The sequence below is a fragment of the Columba livia genome, chromosome 2, assembly GCF_036013475.1.
Source record: "Columba livia isolate bColLiv1 breed racing homer chromosome 2, bColLiv1.pat.W.v2, whole genome shotgun sequence".
Taxonomy (NCBI): Eukaryota; Metazoa; Chordata; class Aves; order Columbiformes; family Columbidae; genus Columba; species Columba livia.
This window is the reverse complement of record NC_088603.1, coordinates 19,309,201-19,334,923: the sequence shown is the minus strand read 5'-3', so window position 1 is coordinate 19,334,923 and position 25,723 is coordinate 19,309,201. Positions and strand designations below refer to the sequence as shown.

Below are 25,723 nucleotides of genomic sequence, written 5' to 3'. Positions count from 1 at the left end.
ACGTGGGCTGAGTACACAATAAAACATGTAAATATTAACTAAATCCTTTTGAGTCCCGTGTAAATGTTGAAACTCTATTGTCTTCAAAGTGTTTTCACTCTAAGGCAGGATCTTGAAAGAAACTTAACACTATCTAATTTTTATGGGTGTGGAGTTGTAGCAACAGAATGATACTTCCCATGGGAAAGAGAATCAAAGTAGGCTTTTGTTTGTTTGTGTCTAATTTATGGCATTTAGATTTTTCTTATAGGTCGGTTGCAGACCTACTGTGTTGGTCTGTTACCTGAAACTTTCAGCAACAAAGTAAATAAAACTACTTTCATCTGTTATCATTGCTGATTCTTTTGATTCCAGGCATATTCAAGACCGATCTTTCCTTAAAGTTTACAACAAAGATCCTGCGCAGGCGTTTAATCACACTTCCAGAGCTGTAAATGGAGATATAAGGGTGAGTACCAGTGCTGTATTTATACTTCTCTTTCCTCTAGCTTTTACGTTAAATGTTGAAATTCTTAACTGAAATTTGTACACAATAATTCATTAAATCAGGGGCATATTATGATATATACAGAAGAGAGAATTGATCATGCTTACTGTAATGTTTCTTAGCTGCTTTGCTTTTTCCAAATACTTGCCCTGAGCATTAACTGTTTTTTTTTGTTCTTGTTTACTAGCATTAAAGCATGTGAATCAAAGCATAGCCTTTAATTACTTGTTTTGGGACACAGACAGTGCTCAGAGTTTATACATCCTAATATGTCAGTTTCCAAACCCTTCATAGTGAAGTATGTCATGGTGCTAGTTCACTCGAGCAAAGCTTCAGCATGGACTGGTTTGCAGTAGATAGGCAGATGTACTTAGCTTGAAGTCTATTGAAACACTTTGTAAATGACCATTTCAAATACAAAATTCTGATAAGTACCGATTGTGGTGTAAATGGTTGTGTCTTTTTCTAAAATTTGCTGCCTGTACTGAACAAGGACTAATATATCTGCATTTTCACATTAATGTTTTATGTTGGAAACCTCCAGGCATTTGAAACATATTTGATTTCTTTCTGTCATTGTCTCTGTGTTTTGCTGGATGATAATCTCACACCTTGATGCCAAGAAGGCAGGAGATGCGGCTGTGCAACACCTCTCCCACCATGTTACCCACAGCTAACGCTGCAGCAGAGGGGGTGGTGGTGAGGTCACACAACCTCATGTCCTCCCCACACATCCTGGATTTGTCCCCAGGAGATGGTACAACCAAATGAGCTCAACAGGGCCAGAAAGGAATGCCACTACAGTCACACCTGTACTGTGACTTTTATGTGTGCTCCAAAGCTGATTGAACTACACAGAAAATTTCCTGAGAAGTGATTTGCTTAATTGTACATTTGCTTCTTGGTTTTATTATCAATTCTGACCATGTCACACTGCTTTATTATTAATATTTCAGGTAAATGCTTCTGCTGTTTCAACAGTTTAGGGCCTCATTATTTTAGAAAGATTGCAATAGTTTATTTACAGGCACTCTTTTCAACCACCTCTCATTTATGTACTTCAATTATAAAATGATCCTTTTGATAGGTCAGAAATCTAATTACTTGATCATTCACACTGCTGCACACACCACATGAGAGAGCAAAGAGATGTGCTTCAGAGAGCTGATGTGTTAGTTTTTAGTGTCGTCTTTAAGGTCCTAAAATACTTCAGTTCTAGTTATATGTAGCAGTAACTGGATGTATCCAGTACATCTCCTTCATATTCAAAGGCATGACATACTACCATTGTGCATGGTGACATGAAGTCATTTAACAAATTCACTATGGCTTTATGAAGTTATGCTCTATTTTTCTTGTTCCATGTGCAGTGGATGTTGAATGTATCTACCATGGCTTTGAGTGCTCTAGACCTGTTTTCAGATATGGTTAACTGCTGTGTTAGCTACATGTATTCAAAAGTAAAGATTACTTCTTTGGCACTCTTCCAAGCATTTGCTGCCTAACAGAGTTGTTTTGAATACAGGTGCTGCTTCTGTGCAGAAACTGTAATAATTTGTATTGCTTTTTTCAAAATACTACGTTGTACAACAGATATGCACACTTCAAACCTCCTGATTATGGCCGAGTTGTCGCTGTTGGGCCATAAGTCACAAGCAATGGTGACACGGTGATGACCTTTGCAGAAGTGGTGGTTTCATGGTAGAATATTGTATTTTGCTCTGCTAAAATGCCAAATATGCCATTTCAAAATTCTGCCCATCCAACAAAACAGTTATTTTCTCATTTAGCTTTTCCTTTGAATTGGGAAATTTCTTGTCTTTCTGGTCTGAGGGGTGAAGTCAGAGCCAAGATGTTCATAGGGGCTTTGTGGAGAAACATGCAAAAAGTCTTCCCTTTGATCTATGTGCACTTCTGCACTTCAAAGCATGGAAACAAGTGATTTTTTGAGTTCCGGATATAAGGAAACTTGTTAGTCTAAGGATGTGTGTCCTCTGGTTGGGTTTTTCTTTGTGCAGCAATGCTCAGATCCTAACTGAGGCTTTTCCCAACGTAAAGGTATTTAGTAACACCCTCTCTGATCCTCATCCTCCAGAGTCTAAAGCTGGAGCACACACTGCAACTTTTCCTCTGTTTGGCACAAGTTCTGTATGATCTTCTCTCAGATCTCTAATTTGATTGAATTTGTAGGGACATAGTCATCTAGTGGTTTCTAACCTTTGGTTATATCTGGTTGAAATTTGTCTGCAGAGTCACAGGTTATCAGGTCAGGGGATACAAACACCAATAAGCAGATGGATTATCTATTCCCATTTCCTTAGCAAACCAGATTAAAGGGGGTGGCAATGTACACTTTGTGTGCTTATATTGCATGGTACCCAAAAGATTGTGGACAAAGCTTTGCTTCTCATCTCTCCCTTTGTGTTTGTGCACCTTTGCTTTGGGTAAATTGATGTTCTTCAACTTCATGTGATATATGAGTGCTAAATTCATTACAGTGGAAAAAAGGGAGTAACTCTTGTAACCACTGTGCTCTGCATCATGGTTAACTGTTTCAAAAAAAACCACAGAAAAGCAGCTTATTGCCAGGCTGGTTGAAATAACAGTATTTAGAATATCATGAATTAGCCATTGTAAGTGCATTTTTCCATGGCAATACCGTGAGTGTCATTGTGTATCCTGCCATATGTGTGTTAAAGCTTTGTTTTTTGACGTTTGGGAAAGTTTTGCCTTTACAGATTTTTCTACTGTTTGTGTTCTTGTCCCTTTGGAACATTTATCCCTGGGTTTGATGATGTTCAGGCTTCTATTCCTGTGATTTATAATCATTTCCATGTAACAGACCCAAAATAATCTCAGAAAATAATGTTAGCTGCCAGCTTGGACACCTGTTTTAACTACCAAACAGATGTGAGACCTGTATAAGAATTGGCAGTAACACTTGAAGTATTAAGTATTATCCATGTGGACAAGAAGACTCAGAATGTGTGAGAGGAATGGGGGATCTGTGAGTTTCAGATCTCCTATCAAACCACTCAGCTTTCATGTCTATTAATTCTAATTTTCCTGGTCTTCTTTCTGTTTCATGCATTTTTCTGATTGGATTGTGTCTGAGAAAAGGGTTTTTGCTTGGGGTCTAAGCAAGTTCTAAAGGACAGTTTCTCCTAAAATCCCTGAGTGCCTTGCTTACTGATGCTGTGCTGTGACCATTTACACCTTGAAGAGTGCGGTTTGCTTGACAGGTCTGCCATGTCAAATGCTGTTCAAGCAAGAGGTAGCCACATAGTGCCGTCTCACTGCATATTTGTGTTTGTGCTCTTCCTTTTTTTGTTATTCGTTTTGTAAAAAATATGCTGAAAATCTGTAGCAACTGTTTTCTTTGGAGAAATGTATTTTCATGTTGCTGCATTTCATTCATTTATTCCTTAGTCTGAGCTTGTAACATGTTTCAGCAGTTTCTAGCTCTCCGTGTAACAGAACTTTATTTTGAGAAAATACTGTCTTGTGTCCAAATGTTCAGATGATCTTTTTATTCTCTCTGGCATGGTTTTGAATTCCAGTGCAAATGCATGTACACAGCCATGCTGGTCTGGGCTGTTAGAATTAACATTTGTGATTTGCATAGATTCACAAAGGAAAATGATTTCTCAGACTTACTAGGTGTAGAGTCCAGGTTGCCTCAGATTTAGCCATGATGTATAGATTCAATACCAATAGATGACACTAAAGAACTGACAGCAGATTTTCATATGCTGCTGAATGAATATAATTTCTTTGGAAGTGTCGCAGCTCCTTTTATTCTGGGCTGTTGCTGGGAGCCCCTGGTGACTCCAAGTGGAAGTGATTCCTCCACCAAATGTGTGCAGCGTATTTTCTGTCCTCGTTCCCTACACTCTCCTTTTATGGAGTGTCTAAAAGGGGAAGAATCCTAAATTATAATCTCCCCCTTCTGTCGTTGCAACTTGTCTGCCTTTCTGGTGGCACAGTTGGATGCTAATAATGCTGGTTTGTGCAGTGGTTTGTTCTGGGCTTCATCTGCCTGCCAATTTTGAAAATTGGGAGGGAATTTTTACTTCACAACAAACCAGCAGCTATTTTTCTTGGCAATCTTTCTCTTCCCAACCACCTGCCGTAAAGTCTGTGGGTGGCACTTTGTTTTAAAATCTCCTAGGCCCACCATCTTTTTGCTTAGTTCCCTGACTTGCATAAGGCCATAGCAGGTCAGTGCTTTATCCCAGACTTCTGCTAGGTGGGTGAGGCTAGAATACCCAAAAAATGCTCGTTGTGGTTGCTGTTGTATTGAGTTGCACTTTCAGGTGTTTTGGATTTTTTTTAGACTGTTTCGCCAAGAAAGAGGGGTGCATCCAGCACAGCATGGCCAGCTGCTCGAGGGAGGGGATTGTCCCGCTCCGCTCTGCACTGGTGCGGCCTCACCTGGAGCACTGTGTGCAGTTTCAGGTGCCACATCATTAAAAAAAAAAAGATATTAAGCTACTAGAGAGTGTCCAGAAGGACAGGAAGGGCTATGAAGTTGGTGAAGGGTTTGGAGAGGAAGCCGTATGAGGAGCGGTTGCAGTCACTTTGTTTGTTCAGCCTGAAGGAGACTGAGAGGAGACCTCATGGGGGTCTGCAGCTTCCTCACCAGGGGAGGAGGAGGGGCACGCACTGAACTCTTCTCTTTAGTGACCAGTGACAGAACCCAAGGGAATGGCAGGAAGATGTGCCAGGGAAGGTTTAGGTTGGGCATTAGGAAAAGGTTCTTCACCCAGAGGGTGGTGGAGCACTGGAACAGGCTCCCCAAGGAGATGTCATGGCCCCAAGCCTGACGGTGTTCAAGAAGAGACTGGGACAACACCCTCAGACACATGGTGTGAACTGTGGGGTTGTCACATGCAGGAACAGGAATTGGACTTGATGATCCTTGTGGGTCCCTTCCAACTCAGGACATTCTGTGATTCTATGATTCTAATTAGGGCAAGCTAAGTCAGAGCTGAGTTGAGGAATGGAGAATACAGGGAAACTCCACATTTTCTGAGTTAGAGCAGCAAAAAGTTGATGATGTGCCTAGCAGTGATGGGGGTTTGGGCTGCCAAGATGAGGGGGGATGAGTTAAAATGAGATGTACAGTAAAATGAGACAGCCACTTGGTAAGCTGGGCAAACTTTTGCACTAAATAGCTTTTATTACTGAAATTGCACAACAGCAACTTTTTGTTTTCCCCCTGAAACTGTTTGGCTAGCAGGTTGCCAGCATTTTAACTCTTTAGAGTTAGATGCTATTCATGAACTTAAGAGAAGCCCTGCGTGTGCTACAAACCCTCAAACAACTCCCCAATAATTTAAAGCATTCAAAGGGCCTGAAATTCAGTGCTGGTTTGCAGGAAAGATAGACAGATAATAAAAGCAGGATCATCCTTCTGTGTTCTTAAGGTACCTGTAAACATACATCCAGCTTCTTTGAGATGTTTAACTTTTCATTGGATTGTTTGTGATCTTAACATCAATAAACATAAAAGCTGCAAGTGCTGCCAAAATTACATTTGGGCATTGCATGTTACACCTAAAAAAAAAAAAATAACAGCTCCCTGAACTTGTAGAGGTATTTAGAACAAAAGCATTTATTGTAAAAGAATTCAAGCAATAAATTGGATGAACGCATTTTAGTGCTAGGATGCCTATAGAACAGTGTTGCCATGTGTTTGCCTTACTGATCCTATTACTATAAAACTTCGTTTTCTTTTGGGAAGAAAGAGAAATAAGAAAAAGCAAACACTAATACCTCTATTATCTGATAGAGACCTTCCAAATGATACAAATCTCATCTTTCCTGCTGTTTTGCTGTCTGCTTTTTCTAATGCTCTTTTTGTCATTGAGAGGTTATGACAACATGAGCCATATTGTATTTATAAACATCACGTGTTTCCTTGATATGACTTGCAGTGTCTGCCAAACAGAACACATGGAAGAAACATTTCTCATTAGCTCAGCATTGGTTTTGGTTATACTGATTTCCGGGACAGGAAAAATGCCTTCCTTACTCAGATTTAACTTTCATACAGTAGAAAGCAAGCTTCTGAGTGTCCATGAAATCGCTTGAACAGAGACACTACAGCTCTTTTAGCCCACATACTTTGTCTGAGGAAAAGGGAAAAAGCGGTTTATTTTAAAGAGAAGATGTAAAAGTGTGTATTGTTGAAACTAATTTGAAATGAAAATACCTGCCAAAGTCGTCTAGAAACGAAACTCAGCAAGGGATGTGAGGTAAGATGATGCTTATGAATAATGAAAGATATATAATTTCTTTTCTTCTTTTTTTTCTTTTTCCAAAGTAAAAGACATTTTCAGATTAACTAGGAATTTAAATCAGAACAATGAAAACTCTTTCTTCTTCCTTGAGTCATATGAGAAAATAAATGCTTAATTGCTCTGTAAAACACCAGACTTTACTCTCAGATTTTATGTCTAGTTTCAAACCTACTTATTAAAAATAAACAATTCTTTTCCAACTTGCGATTACAAATCTTTCTCAGATTTGAACAAAATATAGAAAAGAAGTCTCTGATGGTCTGGATTTTTTTTTATTACAGATACAGATTTTTGTACTGATACGAATGGGTTGTCAGTAGTTGCCAGTTATTTATGCTGCTACAGAGCTGCAGACACTGAGAAGTATCTGCATCAAATCAGACTGTGATGAAAGACTGTGAATGTACCTATTCTCTTTCATTCATATGTCCTTTGATGTACAATGCCTACTGCTTTATAAAGCCTAACATAGTGGGAAAGTAGATAGAATTTTAAGGGAAAAAAATGATTTTTTAATTTTTGCTGGATAAAAAACGATATCAAATGTTATCTGGCAATAAGTCAGTCTGTTTAAAGATACAGATCCTGCATTATAGTTGGATGGATACTGCATTGTGGCTTTTTAATGTGATGACTGTGTGCTTTGGTGTTTGATATTTATTTCGCAAACATCGTGTGTAAGGAATATAACCATGTAGATTCTATTACCACACCAACATTTTAAAAGATACTTCTTTTTTTTTTTTTAAATTTTCCAATAACAAGGATGGATTTTAAGTTTGTATCAAGCTGGCCGTTGAAGGGAAGTGTCACGTTCTTGATATTAAACCGTACAAGGAACATGAGCTTGCTGCACCCACACAGTAACCTTCCAGTTAGTCTAAGAGGAGTGTCGCATGGTAGATGGCACGCACCAGTTACCTGGAAACTCCCGGAGAGTTTCATCTGTGGAAACAGATCAACTTGCAACCACAATACAGTTGTTTCAGTGGAATTTTTAGAGGGAGAGTTCTTTATTTCACACTAACAGGCCGCTATTCAAGCCAGCCTGCCTTTCAGGTTGAGGTTTGCTTAGAGCTTGCCCTGGAGCTGAAGAAGTTTCTTAATGGCAACATATGATCTGTCTTGTGTGAAGGTATTTTCAGCCCTTCATTAAAATTAGAAGCCTTATCTCTCTCATAAGTCTGAGGTTCTCAGGCAAAACTTTTCCTGCCTTCACTGGGACCTTGGCCTGAATAAAAACATAATAAAAACATAAGGATTGGATTTGAATCCATTTTTATTGTCTCCTAGTTTCTGGTTTTATTCTTACTCAGCCACTTTTTACATAAAATTTCCTTTTTTTTTTAAATCACTACCCTTAATTTTAGTAAAGCAGTTTGCACTAATTTGGCTGTTTTTTCTTTGAAATTCCAAAGTAGTCGGCAGAGTCCCGATTGCCAGTGCTCCCTAAACACATTGACAGATTGTATAAATGCTTGTGGCTGTGACTTCCCATGTTAGGAGGGGAGGGTCCTCCTTCACATCTTTTCTAAACCAGGAAGCTTATCAGAATTGCTGGAGTCCCGTAAGCCAAAGTCCAACCAAGCTTTATGACTTCCAGTTAGCTTTCCAAATGAGCTGTTACTCGAAGAGGGATTAAAAATCACTTTGTGGAGGTGGAGGTTTTGGTACCACGGTTTCTAGAATCCAAGTAAAGTTAGAAGCAATGGTTTTTCTTTGTTCAAACTTTCCGAAGAAGTTTTTCACAAATCCAAAATGTGATACTTCACCATCGTGTCCCAAATTCTCTGCTTTCCAGTCAGTGTTTGCTTCAGTATATTATTAGTTACCTGACTCTAGATAGGCCAAATGAATACTAAAAAGAATTAATTCCGTCCCTATCTTCCTTTTAACAAAGAGGAGTTAAGCAGTACCTGGTGTTCAGGAGAACACAGCTACATATCCTGATTCTTCTCTGTGTTGGATTGTACTTTTTCTAATAATGGCTCTGGAAAACTACTCAGACTTCTGCAAATGTGAGCAGTAAAAATATCTTTTCTTGGATCCATGTTAAGATCTGGGGTTAAAAAAAGCCTCAGCTGGCAAAAGCAAGACAGTTGCAAATATCAGCTGGCAACAGGACTCCATGAGAAATGATGTGATGCTGAAATTATTTTTTGTGCAAATATATGCCTTTCTTACATCATTGCAAATTAGAAGTCCATGTGACTAAGTGAAAAGATTGAACGGGTGTGTTTGGTAAAGGGCTAGTCCCTCAGTCATTTAATATTTACTATAGATAGCTTGACCTTAGGATAGACTAGGTTGTTTACATCAGTCATACTGACCAATTTGTGTATCTTTTTGGATAGAAGGAAGTAAAATCAAAATAAAACGTAGAGCTAAAACAGTATAGGAAGAAACTTGTGATTTAAGAAAACTCCTAATTGGGACACTGATAGCACCTCTAACATTCCAAAGAATGTACTTACAACTGCAAATACTGCTGGGTCTTCCAGGTGTGCAGTGCTACTTGGACACTTGCATTGCAAAATTCAGTTGTATATAAGGCTTCCCTGACCATAGTTCTCCTGCCGATAGTGCTGACTCCAAAATTCAGCACAGCAACTTACTTCTTCTGATTTGCTATCTCCTTATATTGGAAGAAACAGCTGGCTACAGGTGTAAACACACTGCTTAGGTCTTTTAACTATCAGCTCTGGTTTATAACATTTTATTTATGTCCTAACCTATTCCATACATCTGTAATATAAATTGTGTTTTGACTCAGTTGTTTGGTAATGCCAGATGAGACCAAGGGTTATGCTTTCCTTCACATTCATTTAACCATATTAACTTGTTCAGTTTTACTTGGCTTCAGTGCAGTGAGAGAGATACAAATATGGAACAAAAGTAAGAGCTGAGTTGTTAGTACAGCGAGTTAGAAAGCCATGCATTTATTTTGATTTATGAGTGCAGTTACTAACAGTACTTCTTTTTTTAAAGAGCAGAAATCTGATATACAGTATATTTAAACCAAATAAAAATGCTGATCTGTACCAGAACTGTACGTGTTCGAAACTATTCCTTTTTTGGAAAAAGAAAGGGATGACCCCATCAGTTTAGTGGTGCCTTGAGGAAGTGCTGAAATTGAGACTGGTCTGAAGGGTTTGGCTCCCTGTGTTGGTGGTGGCTGTGTCTATGTTATGTACATGATGTGCTTGAGCTCTTGAAGCAGGATGAGGAGCGGGGAGGAACTACTTGGTTACATCTTCATCAATTGCACTACTCCTGTTTGTTCTCAGAAAATTCTACCTAAAAAACACCTGTGGAAAAGCAAAAGAAACAAGCAGTGGGTTTGAAAGCAAGAGAAACAGTTGGTTTGAATGGAGCACTAGTTATGAGGGATGTCATAATGATAACTTAAAAAAAATCAGTAACAGCTTTTATATGTTCAGTCCAAACAGTCTAATAGCTTATGGAATGGGTGGGCCATGCTATACTGATGAGATAAATGTGGATATTGGCAAACCAATGATGTAATTATGTAAATCCGACCTTTTTAGGATTGAAATGTGTTATGTTTCAGTGTGTTTATATTTTTGTCATTTGTGATAACATTCTGAAAAATCTTGGCTGAAACACTAAGAGGTTTCTTAGTATACTCACCACACTATTCTGTCTGGAAAGTACACTAGGGAAGCATAGGAAAATCAAACATGAGAGATTTATTAACTTCTCTCTGCTTAATTGGATAATTTTAACTTTTTTTTTTTTTTTTTAGCTCACATTCCATTTGTTTCTAGGAAATGAAATACACTCATAAATACGCAGAAAAGAGTGTGTGCTAGGCTCACTGATCTGGATGTTCGTCTTGCCGTTCAGGAACAGAGTAATGCATACTGGTAGCAGGAAGATAGCTCAAAGAATGAAATGTTGCTGGGGGAATAAACCTCCACACAGAGGCACTGTGATTTCAGGCTGAGCAATGCAAAGCGTGCTGCATCTCATGCATTGTTTTGCTGAGGTTGCCTGAAACGTGGCTAGACTGGAAGCCCTCATGGGTCTGCTCTGGGTCAGGCTCTACATGGCCTTATGCTCCCTTCCTTTCCAGATGGAGTTCACCCAGTGTGTCAGCAAAGTTGTCCCATTGACAGCTAATCTTCGACAATGTCAACTAGGGAGTGTCAACAGGTTTAGTACAGATGTAACCAGGTGAGTCCAAATGTAGAGCCTGCTTCTCTAGCTAGATTTAAACTGGTATATGTTGTAAGCTCAACATTTTATGGCAAGTGTAATATTGCTTTCCCTTTATCTTTGGTTGGATTCTTGTTTTATGCCTCATCTTAGTCTAGGAATGGGAAGAGCCATTGGACACGATGGCCAAAGAGGTCTTGATGTGCAGGTGTGCTTGGGGTCGTAAGTCTGTGTGGTCAGGGAGTTGATAATGCAATGGAATTTATAAGGGAAAGAGTTTTGTGAGAAGTAGGGGCTGCATGCACACATATAGAACATGTCTCACCACTTGTCAGAGCTTGGTGCTGATTTCATCAAAACAGAATTTCTGTTGTCCCCCACTAATGACCAGACGTGTGCAAAGGGCACCCGCCACCTCAGCGTTACCTCTCAGAACTGAGTCCCACTGCACGTCCAGTTTCAGAGAAGCTGCACCAACGCCTGACTTCAGAGAGCTCTTATTTTCTGCAGCGTCTGGAGGAGATGAAGCTGTTTTGAGCTGTAACTATATCTCCAGTGGGAATGGCTGAACTAAGCACTATGTTTCAAAAGCCATTTGTAGCTTTAAAGTGCAGCTCAAATGTCTTTGCTTTGAATATGAGAGGGGATTGCAAAGGCAAGTGATGGTCATAGCTTCTTTGCCCATGTCCTCAAGCATTCACAGGTCATTCCAGCTGGCATTTACTGCTGCTCATTTCTTTCCTAAAAACCATCCTCATGTTCTGACCTCCCTTCCATAAACTCAACAAAATCTCAGAATATTAACCCAAACTGAAGAAGATAATATTGGATGTACTGTCTTCTTTCTCTTCCCTCTTCTTTTTCCCTATGTCCCATGCCTGCTATGCTAGGCTATGGCTTTGTAATAAAAAGAACTAAGGCAAAATCTTCTATCCTTGAAGAAAATTTGCATTAGTTCATGTTTTCCACTCTTGTTCTGTTTCTCATTCTTTCATTGATTTTTATTTGTTGCATTTCACTTCACGTGCTATAGTCTCTTTAACTCTTCTTTTTCTCATCAGTTCCTCACCTCCTAACTTAGGTTTCCTATTTTTGTTTCTTTGTTATTTATTATCCTTTTTTTGTTTCCCTATTTAGTTCTCAGCACTCCATCTCCAATATTGCTCTCTTTCGTCTCTGGCCTCTTTCACAAACTCCTATTACTATCCTTCACCCTGTCTCAGTCTCCTTTTGCTTTATCTGTTTTCCTCTTTCTTCTGTAGTTTTACTCTCAGAATTCCCTGTTACCTTCCCATATAATTCTTCTGTACCTACTCTATCACTTCCCAAGTGTCATAGAATCATTTAGGTTAGAAAAGACCTTTAAGATCATCAAGTCCAAGTCATGAATTATATATTAGTTAAATGTTTGCTATTTTTTGTTCATATTTCTGCATTCCATATGGACTAAGTAGGAAAAATTTCATGCTACAAACTCAGTCCTCTACATTTAGGATTTAAAAAGTTCAGGCGTAAGTAAATGTGCTAATGTTAGGACAGAGGAAGAGGAGAATGAAAAGTGGAGATGCTTCTGTATTGGTTTGTTGATAAATAAATAATTTTTATTACCAACTTTGGGTAGAGACCCTTCATTCTTAGTTCAGTCAAACAGGAACCACAGGCCAGGGTGGATTCACCAAGGTGGATCACAGTGGAGTCTATTGCCTGGACTAGCAATCAGCAGCTGGAATGGAGCTGCCATTATCCCTTCTCACTATATTATAGTATCTCAACTTGACTCATGAAGAAAAAAAAAGGAAAGAAATAGGATGAAAACCAGAGCAGAGACTGAACTAAATGAAAAGACATATGGGCAGGCTCATTACAGGGAATTAGGAAAAAAGTCTAATCCTTATAAGCTTAGGGTAGAAACTGCCGCCCACTGCAGTCAGTGGAGAGAGGTGGGGAACGCCAGGAGCAACTTGTCCCACCCGCTGCAGAGGGATTGAGCTGACTCTGGAGGGTGCCAGGCTGACTGTCCTTTAACACAGCATTAGGTGAGACAAGTCCTCAGTACAGAGCAACTAATAGCACCGTTTTAGCTGCTGAGAGGTGCTTAATGCATGTGTGTCTGCAATACATACTGTGTGATACTTTCCTATAGCTAGGAAAATGTGTATGTTTAAGTCAGTACAGAAATGAGGGGGAAGCATGAGGTTTAAATTACAGTGTAGAGAGACAGACTGCAGACCTGACGTAATAGTTCAGTTTTGCAGGACCTTCTTCATGCAGCTCCAGTGAGAGTTGGCCATATTTGCTCTAGTAAACTTAAAATAAATTTTGAGAGTCTTGTAGTTTCCCGCACAGGATTTCCCACTTGTACTTGCTTGCCTTGAATTTCTTGAATCCCTAAAAATCTAAAATTCCTGATTATGTTTATCTGCCATCACCAAATGATAAGCCAAAAATGTACTGCTGGTATGCAAAACATAGATGTATGTATGTATGTGTATGTAATGTTAATATCCATGTTACAATGAAGCACTGTTCTCTTGGAGCTCAGATGCTCACTCATGTTCTGGTTCAAAGGCTTCAGGTACAGGTTGCTCTACACTGCAAGAACCAGCTGTTCTGTCGAGTGTGGGCCTTTGCCAGCAGTGAAGCTGTGGAGCTGCCTGCCCCCTTTATAGTGGTTCATTCTAGCGAGTAGTTAATGTGCTCTGTGGTGTGGGAGTGCTTTCTGTTTGTTTATTTGCATTTTTTTTGAGAACTAGGGAGTTTGGAATAAGTATAAGAGAACTTTATGTTACTTGTGTCTACCCCAAGGCATATCTGTTTCACTGCATCCCTTCAGAATCAGTAAACAGAGGGAATAACAAACAACATGTATGTTTAGGATAAGATAGTGTAGTCTGTGCATAATTTCAAATCCAGTTTGTGTCAGGCAGCCAGAACTCTTCTGTTGCTCCCTGTTTGTTTAGCTTGGCTTTTCAAATTCAAAGAGCTTCTGTAGGAAGGGGAATACCACACACATCCTTGTAGGTATAAATATGGGCAGTGGGCTGGAGAACTGATGTGGGAAAGTTGAGGCCAATTTGGAAGAGTTATTCAGGCTCATGGAGAGCAGCGTGGAGTGCAGGGTGGCACCAGCACAGCCTGGCTGGGGTGTGTGTCACCTCAGTGATGTTGTGAAGGACAGCAATTTGGGGGTCTGTGTTCTGTTCCCCCATTTTTGCCATGGGGAAGCAGCTGAGACTGAGGTCAGATTTGGTATGACCACTTTTTTCTTCCTCTGCTGAATGTTTGGAGGCAAAGGTAGGGGTTGATCTCTCCTTTCATTGTGGCAAGTGAGTAACCACACTGAGAGGTGTCTGTCATGGTGCTTGCCTAAGCAGAGGATCGACAGATGCTGATGGTGGTTCTCTAGCTGCCTTCCAGAGTCTTGTGTATCAGAGGCTGCAGATTTAGGACATCCAGCAGACAACTCCATATATAGGTTTTGTCCTCCTACACTGTTAGTTTCTTGGATCAGAATCAGAAGCTGAGTGGGCTACAGGACTGGTGAGGTGGCATGAGACCTTCCATGGCAAAAAAATGCCCCCAAAAAACTCAATCCCCCCAAAAGAAAGCCAGGAGAAAATAAGGCTTCTTTCGTTATACAGCTAAAGCCATCATCAGCAAACCGTCTTCCCATTTCGATTCTTCTGGACTGAACTAACTTGTTGCATGTAAGCAAAACCCCACTGACTCCATCACAAGCTTTGCTCTGGAGCGCTGAGAATGAAACCAAGTCTTGAGTTAGTGACAAGCAATCCAGCCTATAAGTGATTCCCTGTTTTTTGTCAAGGAAATGGTTGTTTACAGCAGTACAAGGCATTAACTGCTTAATTATTTCCATCCATGAAAGTAGTATTAAGGGACTAGGAAGCAGAGGGCTGTTATCAGGAACAGAAAGAACTTTGATCAGTGGTCAAGCAATAAATTATGTCTACGCCACATGTGTGTGCTCCACAGTAGACTTCAAAATATTGTCTGACTTTATCATTGTGTGTTTTGCCGATGTTGTGTCTCTAATAATTTTTCCCTTTAAAAATGAGGAAAGCAAACAGAAAATAATTAATGTGATGGGCAAATTGATGGAAAGGTCCAATGGACCAACGTTGTTAAAAACGTAGAAGAAAGTAGGGTGATGGGCAATTTAGCTCAGTGGTAACTTGGGCCTATCATTAACGTGGACATTAACAGTGATTTTAAAGTAATTAGCTAAGCTAGTCTTCCAGGCTTGATCTCAGTGAAGCACGGGGTGCTGCGGCTCTTAGGGGCATGTCCTTTGTTTGTACAGGGGGTTGAACTGCAAAGGAACTCTTGTTCTGTACAGTACATTAGAAACAAATGTATGGCAAGTAATTAAACATGAGATTATACATGGCAAGTTAGACAAGGCTTGAGGGCTCTGATAAAGTAATTGAAATGGAAAGTGATGCTTGAATGGTTTGTATGCATTGTTAGAACCTACAAATTAAATTACAGCCTTGGTAATGATATATCTGTGCAGTATTTATGATGTTGTGCCTGATGTATTTTAAAATTAAAACAAAATTCATTCCTCTCATGAAAAACTTTTTGGATGCATCAGATGTACTTGAAGACTCTTGCATATAGTGCCACATGTATGGAGAACTAGTTCTAGTATGTCTGAAGTTCTGGGATATACTTTATAATGCTGGAGTCCAATTACTGAAAATGTGCATCCTACCAGCTTGCAATTCATTGCAGAGAAACTGCAGTGAAACAGAGAGGCCTTTTTTTATCCTGCATATTAGCATCATAATGTGATTTCTCACTGCAGGTTTGTTATCCTGTAAGGAAGAACATGGATGGAAGAACATACTCTGCAACTGTTAGAGAGCACGTGTAGCATAGAAGTGTACCAGGATAATTTGCTTGTATTTTTCACTTGTGATGTTTTTGAGTCTGGTTGGTCAGCAGACCTAAGCAGCTTTTTAACTAGGTGAAGATAAGTATATACATCCACTCATTAAAAGGGGATGCTTGACTGGTTAGTTAAACCTGCCAGATATAAACCAGATGCTTCAATGGTAAATACGCCTTTACTCCTATACTGCAAGAAAAAAATTTTGATTAAATTTGAAATAAAAATAAGTAACTTTAACATTGTTTCTGTGCAATAATAATACTTTATTATTATGCTAGTGCAAATATTTAATAATAATATTTTAAAATATTTTAGTGAAACCGAAAGCTAAACATTTAAGACAAAATCAATATTGTTTACGTTTCTGAAAATACTATTTATTTTGCACTACATATAAACTTTGTGAAGTTCTGGTCAAGACCAATAGTGGCACACAAATTTACAATGTACGTTACAAATCAGAATACACTGCAGCTGTTTACAAAGGTGGAGGACTTCTCTGCTGTTGGGCTGGGTGTAGTAAGGGGTGGAACACCTGGATTTTTAGTTTTGGCTGCCAGATCTGCTCTGATCTTTGTCCTGTTATTTAAATGCTTTGTGTCAGATTGCCCTTTTGTGGCAGAAATGAATGATGCCTTCTTTGCTAATGGCTGAGAGACTGAGCAGTACTGTGAAACAGAAATGTTACTCCAGTAAGGTCCCATTAAAGGTTCTTTACAGCATGATTAGCTCATGATCATGTGCTTCAATTGCATTGTGGTTCTTTTTGAATACCAGTCATGATGATATAGACAATTTTTTACTTGCGTAAAAAAACCCTCTAAACCAACAGCAAAAAAACCCAACCCTCCAGAAGATAACTGCAAACCTGGGAGGTGCTCGTTTCATGAGATTTTCCACTATGATATTTAAGTGCCATCTCTTTTAGGCTGTAAATACTGTAGTTTTAAGAAGACATTTTCTGTATTCTGTGAGATTTTGGTGTGAGGGGATGGAAGGGAGGGAAGCATCCTTTCTGTTATGTTTTCATTTCTTTTTAATATTTGCCTTCTCTATTGTGCCCTCTATTGTGCCCACCAAACAACTAATCATAATGACTAGTGTGGTGTGCTGCAGAGATAACAAAGAGATTGATTTATAGAGGCCCCAAAGTTCAGGTTAGCCAAGTGTCTCAGGTGGCTGGTTAATGAGTAGACAGTCTCCTCCACGGGAGGGGCTTGCGCTTCCTTCTACCAAATATCACGACCAATCTGAGTACGCAAAAAGCTTCTAAGGTTTATAACTCCTGTATTTTTTTCTAGAATTGTAGGTACTGGGTTTGCTAAATAATTGGAGGTCTTCACCTGCTGGGGAATTAATATGGATATGTTTCATATAGTTGCCTTTGAAATGCACTCTCTTACCTAAACAGAGGTTACTCACTATTTTATTTATGGCTTTCCCCTTTGTGAGTCTCTCTTGTGCTTCATTCCATAATGTTAGCCTCTTTCTATACATCTTATAGGCACACATTAAAAAAATGGTTGAGCGATTGAATCACATGGCGTTGCACAGTTTGTGACTGGGTGACATGCCAAGGAGGTTATTTAGTGACTAATTTCGAAGGGGAGGAGAAATTGCAAGCTTGTCATGTGGAAAAGTACTTCAGTCTATTGAAGCAGCGTTACTTCTGTGACCGGGTGGAGCAAGATGGCCTGTGCCTCTTGTGAGCAGAGGGAACGAGGAACATTTTTACCGTTTCAAAACCTTTTCCCAGAAGGCATGGATGTACAAAACATTATACCATAGACTGAGGATTTAGATTCAAGGCTGAAAACAGAAAGTGCTTTATTAGAAGAAGTGGAACCAAATGTTCATCTTGCTGCTGTAGCCATACAGGTGATTTCCTTAAGTAACAGTAAGTGGCTTTAATTATTTCAGAGCAAAAAAATCTTATCAAAGATTGTTTTATTTGTCCGTAGGTAACAAGGTTGTCTAGGAGTGTAGTAACAGTGCTACTGTTTTTAATTGTAGAAACAAATAGTGAGAGTAGCATCAGGATAGCTGAAGAAATTTTGCCTGAAAGAGCAGACTGTGTAGGATTTGGTCTGAAACTCTCCTTTCTGCTTATTTGCAAGATCCGTCTTCAGCGTTCACATTGACTTAAAGGCAAGGTGAAGCAATCAAACATTATTTTAGATATTACCATTAAATTTGTTTTGTGGTTAGCTTAGCATTTTATGGATCTGTTTTACATTCAGTAAAAAATGAACCAGGTATTCTTTGTTTTCCCCACTGGAGCTTTAGGATATGGTATGAATTAAGTTTATATGTAGTCAGGGATATAAAAGGACATACTGAGACATGTAAAATACCTTGAGGTAAAACATTTGGACTGTTGCAGGGACTGGGTTCCTGCACAAGGGTTCATTAAAGTTACAGGTATAAAATACAGGACAATAATGTTAAGAATGTGTTTGATGCTCTGTGGCATAGAAAGGGAAATGATGCAGTGGCTGAGCTTGAAGCCAGTGTATGGGCAGTTACAATATGGTATCCTAAAAGTTCTGCTTTTGAGGATTGGACAGTGCTTGTGCCATAACCTTTGTGTACACCTGCACAACTGGCAGAAAGGTATGAAGTCTGGATGTCACAGCAATATTGAGTAGGATGGTGATGAGCGCTGCTTAAGCTTCACTTAGGATGCCTCCTTTCTGGAGGGTCATGTTTATGTGCTCTATGTTCCATCTCCTAGGACAGTGAAACATCATCTTCTGGTTCTCCTATTTCATTCATTTCAGCCTCTAGCCAGCTAAGCCTGGCACCAAAAAAAACCAAACAGTTTATGATCACAGAAGCTGGAGGACTGGGTGGATTCACCATCACTTACCATCACAGGCTCATGCTAAGAAACATCTTATGTTGGCTGATTGCAGCATTGTTGATCAAGGGAAATAAACCCCATGAAATTAAAAGCTTGAATGAAGGAAGAGAAACCCAGGGATTCTCTTGTCATATCAATTTATGTCCAATTAAGTTTCCAGTTAAGTTTCCAAATCTGTTGTGGTGTAATCAGACATTAGAATCAGAAAATTACAGTTTCATAGGTGTTCTTTTACCTCAGCCCTTCGTTCATTGTACTACAGAGATTTTACAGCTGGACATATACCAAAACTGTGCAAAAGGAGCTAAAGAACTGAAACCTAGATGCATGCTAAGAATGGGAAGTTAATGATAATAAATGCTAAGATTTCTCGGGGGGTTTTGCAACTCCTTGTCTGGAAAATTATCCAGGAAAAAACAATGGAAATATGTGGGACATGTTAAGAACAGCTAGCTGGGTCTTGGAGTTCCCCATTCATGGGAAGTTTAAACATTTGAAATGAGTTTTATTTTACCAGCATGTGGTTCCCATAATGAAAAACAATTGTGAACCCTGGAAGCTCCTAGAGCCTTGTACTGTGGGGCCACACTCAGCTGAAGCCAGATCTCCAACTTAGGCTAGGTCAGCTGTTTCATAGTCTGAACTCTCTTTTGGGCATCAGGGGGTCCATTCTTAGCCAAAACTGCTAAATTAGCTTCTAGTCTGGAAGCACTGCTGAGAAGCAATGGCCATTGAAACCCCTGGCATGCTTTACTACTTGGTCTAGAAGATCACCCCAAAACTACCACGTACCTGCTCTGCTGAAGAGACCATGGAAGAGCTTGAGTCCCTACTCCAGGGCAGACTCTGAACAAGTTGCCCCGAGTCTATGACTCTGGAAAGCCAAAGCTCTGGAGAACTCCAGGGATGTCTGATAAGAAATAATGTTGGTGTTTGAGTGAAATCTGCTGCATGTTTTTTGTTTTTTCCAACATTTTTCTTTATTGATGTTTTTACCAAACGTTTCAGCTCTTCTGGATTAGCATTCTTTGCTGGAAGTATTTTTCATTTGAAAGTTCCTGACCAGAAAAAGCTAAAAATTATGCAAATCTGTTTGCAGTTATCAAATATGGCATTGGGCAGCTGGAGTAACCCACAGCTGCAGCCAGCCTGGTGGGTTTTTGTCTGTAATGACCCAGTATAATGGGGAAATTTAAAGGAATTGAAAGGCTTACCATAAGAAAGCAAGAACAGACAAGTGTGACAACCTCTCAGTGATGTCTGGTAGCACAGGCTTTAGACAGATAGTCGTGGTACAGATACTTTAAAAACTTTGTTTACCAATTCTGTAGTTTTTAAGTGCACTGTTTCTTATTGTAAAATATTTTAGAAATATTAAAACTATATATGATAGGTTTTTTGAAAAAGCAGATTTGGGCTTTCACCTGGATTATTACTGTTGTTGGATTTGGGGTTCTTTAATTAAGTCTTTCCTGATTAGAAAAGTGAAGGATTGCCTCACTTTTTAGAGGATTTTCTTCTGGTAAGCAATTTTCATAAAAGGCCTTTTTACAGCTAGAAGATGAATTTATCAGTATTGTATCAGTATTTAGTATTTCTGTTGCTTTTTCATCAAAGACACTCCAGGCTTCAGGTGTCCTCTGTTGGCTGTTGGGTTCACTTTCCTCAGGGATGTCAACACAGGGTGTCAACGGGAGAGTAAGAAAAGTAACAGCTTCACATGCCTGAGAGGTGATTAATGGAGTCTGCTGGGAACTCCAGGGTGTTGCTGAGAGGGTGCATGGTTAAGCTCCATCTAGGGAACATGCTCTATGTAGGTATTTTGGCAGGCTGAAATCCTTGGGGCAAAGCCAGTTGCTGTGTTCTCTGTTGGCGTAGACAAGACCTGGGAGAACAATGGGAAGGGCTGCCAGGTCAGAAACTCTGTCCTACTTTTCTCTTTGCCTGTGTTTTGCTATGAGATATTAGCAGATAACGGCGTGAGTCAGGCTGTACCTCAGGTATCCAGCTGCATGGTGAAGTGAAGGGTTGGTGTGGTGCTGAGGAATCGGTGGCAGGCTCAGTGCTTGGTGCGAGCAGGCACAGCTCCACCTGCCCTGGCTGGTGTGTGCCACAGGGGCCAATGATGTGTTGAGGCAGCTGGAGAGACAGAAGTAAGGATAGTTTCTTCCTTGTGAGATGCCCATGTTGGAACAGACGACAAGAGCGACCCATGAGACAGGACAGCCCTAACAACAAATTTAAAGATCAGCATAGTGATGTATTGATCCTGAGGGACAACATGACAGATGGGATTGTACTGCAGAAATCATCAGCTTCTGAACCACTGAACAGCAGCTTGCTCTTTGCTATCCTTACCGTTTATGGTACCATGACTCTGTCCTTCTTTGAGGGGAGCGGTGCTATTTGAGAGGCCAGGAGCTGCCACCAGCTTTGTGTTCCGCTGTATGCAGAGACACTGGGTCTGCCCACCTTTGTGTTAGCTACCACAGGCAAGACTCTTTATAAAGCCACCCGTTTGGGTGGATGGTTAGCTGGTTTGCTACCTTTCTGCATAGTCATATTCAAAATACAGTTATTGAGTATGCCAACTAGTTTTGAAATAAAGAATGTAACTGGTTTTATATTTTGATCATTTTTCAGTATATAGACACAATCTTCAGTGTCTCTATTGCTCTGCTTTAAAAAAATTCCAGATCTCTATCTTACAGACTTAAGTGCTGTTAGACTGACCAAAAACCTCCACAGGACATACTTTTGTACTACATAATGTGAAAGATTCTTAGTGATACCTTTTCCCCTCAAATGTTTTATACAGAAACTGTTGCTAGCCATCTGCCATATTTCAACCAAAGGACTGACAAAACAAGTTTCTGTTTTGGGGGATGTAAAGTCTACAGGCAGTAAGAACAAGGAAGAGCCATATACTAAAGAAAACCACACCCTCAGGCAAACATATTACATGGCTGCAGTCGAAAAGCACATGATCCTGTGCTTGCAGTAAAAAATCTTCTTTCTTTGTCCCTCAAACCAACTGGCTGTGGTAGCACCTGGTATTTAGAGGCTCAGATAAGCCCACTATCCTCTTTCTCTGTCCCTGAGTCATGCAGTTGAAGTCCAAGAACATGTGGCTTAAGACAGCCTGTATATTAGACTATGTGTTTTCATTGAGCAACATGGGGTTTCTGTTGGAGGGCAGAAGAATTACAACGGCACGGAAAGTGGGGTTTATATGAGAGAGAGTAGTGTGCCTTGACTATCACACAAAAGATGTAGAGATGAGAAGCAAGAAGAGACCATCATTCACGTGTTTAAAGTTGCCATTAGCAAAGAATCTGGAGATTTTGGAGAAGAGACAAAAGAGGAAAGGGGAAAAATATGGACCAGGTGGCAGAAGACACTGTAATCCAGCCAGTAAGGCTCAGCTCGTGTGCCTGCCCAGCCCAGCCTGCCCAGCCCACCTGCCCTGGGCACGGTGGGCTCTGTGGCTCCGGCTGCTCTCCCTGTCTGCACACCCCACCCAGGGGCCGGGTCACGGCTTGAAATAGAAAGTGAACTTCTCAGGAAGGGATTGTCTGCCCAGGCGTTAGTGCCCTGCCCAGCCCAGTGGGGTCTTGATTCAGGCTGTGTACTCCAAGTGCTATTTTAAAGGAAAAGTCAATAGTATTATATATGTCAGTACTCAGACATGGGCTTTTGAGCAACAGCTAAGCCCTGTATTTCAACTCCTCATTTCCATCTTAAAGTATGGCAATACGTTAAGGTGGAAAATAGGAATATTTCTTTGACAGATTTCTTTGGTTTATGATAAATGAATGAGCATTTGCAGGAATGTGGAGTCCAGAAGTTAGGGGAAATTAAACCTGTTGCTTTCAAAGCTTCCCATGGAAATTTTCGTCTCTCTACAAGGTAACGCTGGAATTTTCCCCTCACTGCAACCCAGCATATCCCAGTGTCTCTGGTTTCTGTGCCAGATACTATTGCGTCTGTTGTAGCAACTAAACAGGGCATGGTATAGCTTGTACAATAGAAACCAAGGAAGATTTTCTTTCTCTGGGCTCTTCTCTCAGTGCAAAACATCTATCGCTGCCTATCCCTGGAGGCACGATCCCAAAGCTGCTCAGGTCTGTAGGAGTCTTTTTGTTCTGCTGGCCCAGGTCCAGAGTCTGAACACACAACAGAGCTCAGTATGTTGCAGTGTTTCTTCAAGCCAACACAAAACTATGTTGAATGCCCACTGATAATTTTATTAATACTGTTTAGTTATATTTTATTTTAAAGACCAGGCCACAGTAATTCTCTATGCAATTGAAAAAATTATCCCATGTTCCCCTTTCGCTTGATGACTTCTGTCTGGCTCATTTATGACCCATCCCAGCACGCTGCTTTGTTCTGTTATATTTATTTATTACTGCTGCTGCCACAATCAGGTTATCTCCTTTCTTCTTTCTGATACCTGATACTCCAGACTTTTGATCTCTGGCCCTGGGGAACGTCATTTGTAATTCCCAAGTGCGGAGCCTGCCGTGATGAGAACAGCTATTGTTTATGTACCGCCATTGCAATTCCCTTACCAGTGGAAAAACCTGTGGTGGGGCAGGAATAGAATATACTTTTTTTACTTTATCAGCTAAGGATCACAGTAAATGCAATGAATCTGGTCACATTGCCAAAGCAAGAAGTGAGAGGGGAGAAAAATGATGAAGATTTCAGATCAGCAACTTCCACTACACATTAGTGTGTGCTGTCTAACTTTAGGAATGTGTAGTCAGGCTTGGTGATGTTCGGTTTTCTACAATCCTTTCGAAGTGATGGAGAGGGAAGCTGAAGTTGCCAACACAAGCTTTAGAAGCTCTATTTTATTTTTACTATGTAACTGGTGGAACTCAGCTGACTTTTTCATCTCTCTCTGTATCCACTTCACCCTAAGGCACCAGGAGCAGGCACATGATGCTTGCTAGAGGGAGAATTTCTCCTGTGTCTGTCATTGACAGTGTTCAGCCATCTAGAGAGGTGATTGCTGGGCAGAGTCAGATGCCACAATCTCAGAAGCACATGTATCCACTGCAGGTTTCTACCAAGGCCTCTGTTAACAAAGCACTAATGCGGTGCTATGGAAGTCTTCCCTTTCTTTTCCTTGCTTGCTCATTCCCTACTGCTGGCAGCTACTGCTGCTGCTTACAAAACTACGATAAAATATTTGGTGACTTTCTGAGTGTGTACTCCACAAACTGTCTGAAGCACTGTTATCTTTGCAATGAAGGAAACCTGTGGCATAACTGTTTTCATGCAGCTTGACTGTGTTACAGTTGATAAACGTTTGTGTGTGTTTTACTCCTATACTTTGTGTATCATTTGTGTAATAAAGACCACATTAAGTTGTTAGCAAAAGGCTAAATCATACACTGAAGTGAATGGCAAATTAGTTAATATTTTCCTTGTCTAAGGACTTCAGGTCTGTTTGTGATGCCAGAGCATCAGCATTTTCTTCCTGGTTTGGAATCAGTGAACAATACCCTGTGTGTCTGATCAATAAACCATTTAAGTCTGTCACATGTACTTCGAACACTTTGCACTGAAAACCCTGATTTCAGCTTTAATAGCTGTGAATATCAGCTTAGGGTGAGGTGGTATTTACCTAAATAAACACATTTTTAAAACTCTCATATTCCTTTAACATGCAGCCCCTGTTATTACTGCTTACAGGTGTTTTTTTTCTTTAGGCACTGAGGTCCCAAAGTGTTTTATTTAAGCAGATGACAAATTATTTGGTCTCCAGGGTTAGGTATTTTTCCCTTTTTTTTTCTGTAGAGGTCAAAGTTGTCACAACACACATCATGTTCTGCTCATTCAGTAATTTTGTATCTTATGTGTTTTTCCTTTTCCTTCCAGATGCAGAGAGAAATCGCTTATACGGGCCGAGATGGCTCAAGCGCTTCCCGCCCCGGATCTGCCATGCATGCTCCACATGCAATGCCCAGCTCTCCACCCTCCACCCCGGTGCCCCACTCCATGCCTCCCTCTCCATCCAGGATTCCCTACGGTGGGGGCCGGCCCATGGGTGTGCCAGGCAACGCCACCATCCCCAGGGACCGGCTCTCTAGCGTGCCAGCCTCGCGCTCCATATCGCCCAGCCCAAGCGCCATTTTGGAGAGACGGGACGTGAAGCCAGATGAGGACATGAGCAACAAAAGCCTTACCCTGGTCCGAAATGAAGGTCTCTATGGTGACCCCTACTTGTTTCATGAGGGGAGGATGAGTGTGGCTGCACCCCACTCCGGACACCCCCTCGATGTCCCCGATCACATCATAGCCTATCATCGCAGTGCCATGAGGTCATCAAGCACTTACTGCAACCCCTCTATGCAGCCTGAAATGCTGGAGCAGTCCTTGTACAGACAAAAGTCACGGAAGTACCCGGAGAGCCACTTGCCCACTCTCAGCTCCAAAACGCCTCCTGCCTCCCCACACAGGGTGGCTGACCTGAGAATGGTCGATGTTCATCCTCACCACAGCGCCCACATTGCCCCTCACACCATCCAGCCCGACAGGTCCTCCCCCAGCCGCCAGTCCTTCAAAAAGGAGCCGGGACCACCAGTGTTTGTGGACACGAAAGCACGGAGCAGCCTCGGCATGGCAGAGGCAGTGCCCTCCCCAGTCGACAAGCAGGCTTTTGGCTATGGGACACCTGTGATGCCCAAGGACAAGGAGACAAGGTAAGGCAGAGCCAGGGCTTAATTTATGCAAATAAGAAATGCTCCTAATCTTGTGTCGTTTAACACCCAGGGGACAACGTAATGTGTAGGAGGCTGCTGCGCTGGGCTGCAGTGTTTATTAGCTGTCTGTCAAGGTAGTTAGTAATTTAGAGGAGATGCGACACCACCCGTTATTAATCCAAAAGTATTGTCAACCCATGATGAATCCCTAGTTATTTTCATTTGTGTAAATTTCAGTCATTGGAAAAAATATAATAA

General features: G+C 40.7%; 1 protein-coding gene across 45 annotated transcripts in view; it reads left to right on the top strand.

Moving 5' to 3' along the window:
* The window catches only part of KIAA1217 (KIAA1217 ortholog), a 361,882-nt gene that overhangs the window by 284,554 nt on the left and 51,605 nt on the right, over positions 1 to 25,723 (top strand). For 39 of the 45 annotated variants that reach the window (XM_065050729.1, XM_065050726.1, XM_065050746.1 and 36 more), the window contains 2 exons: positions 355 to 448; positions 24,642 to 25,465. In XM_065050729.1, the coding sequence (XP_064906801.1) occupies positions 355 to 448; positions 24,642 to 25,465 (918 nt within the window). Of the gene's footprint in view, positions 1 to 354; positions 449 to 6,432; positions 6,748 to 17,541; positions 17,784 to 24,641; positions 25,466 to 25,723 lie in introns of those variants that run through there. The other 6 variants (XM_021285328.2, XM_065050738.1, XM_065050753.1 and 3 more) reach the window with 6 other exon arrangements.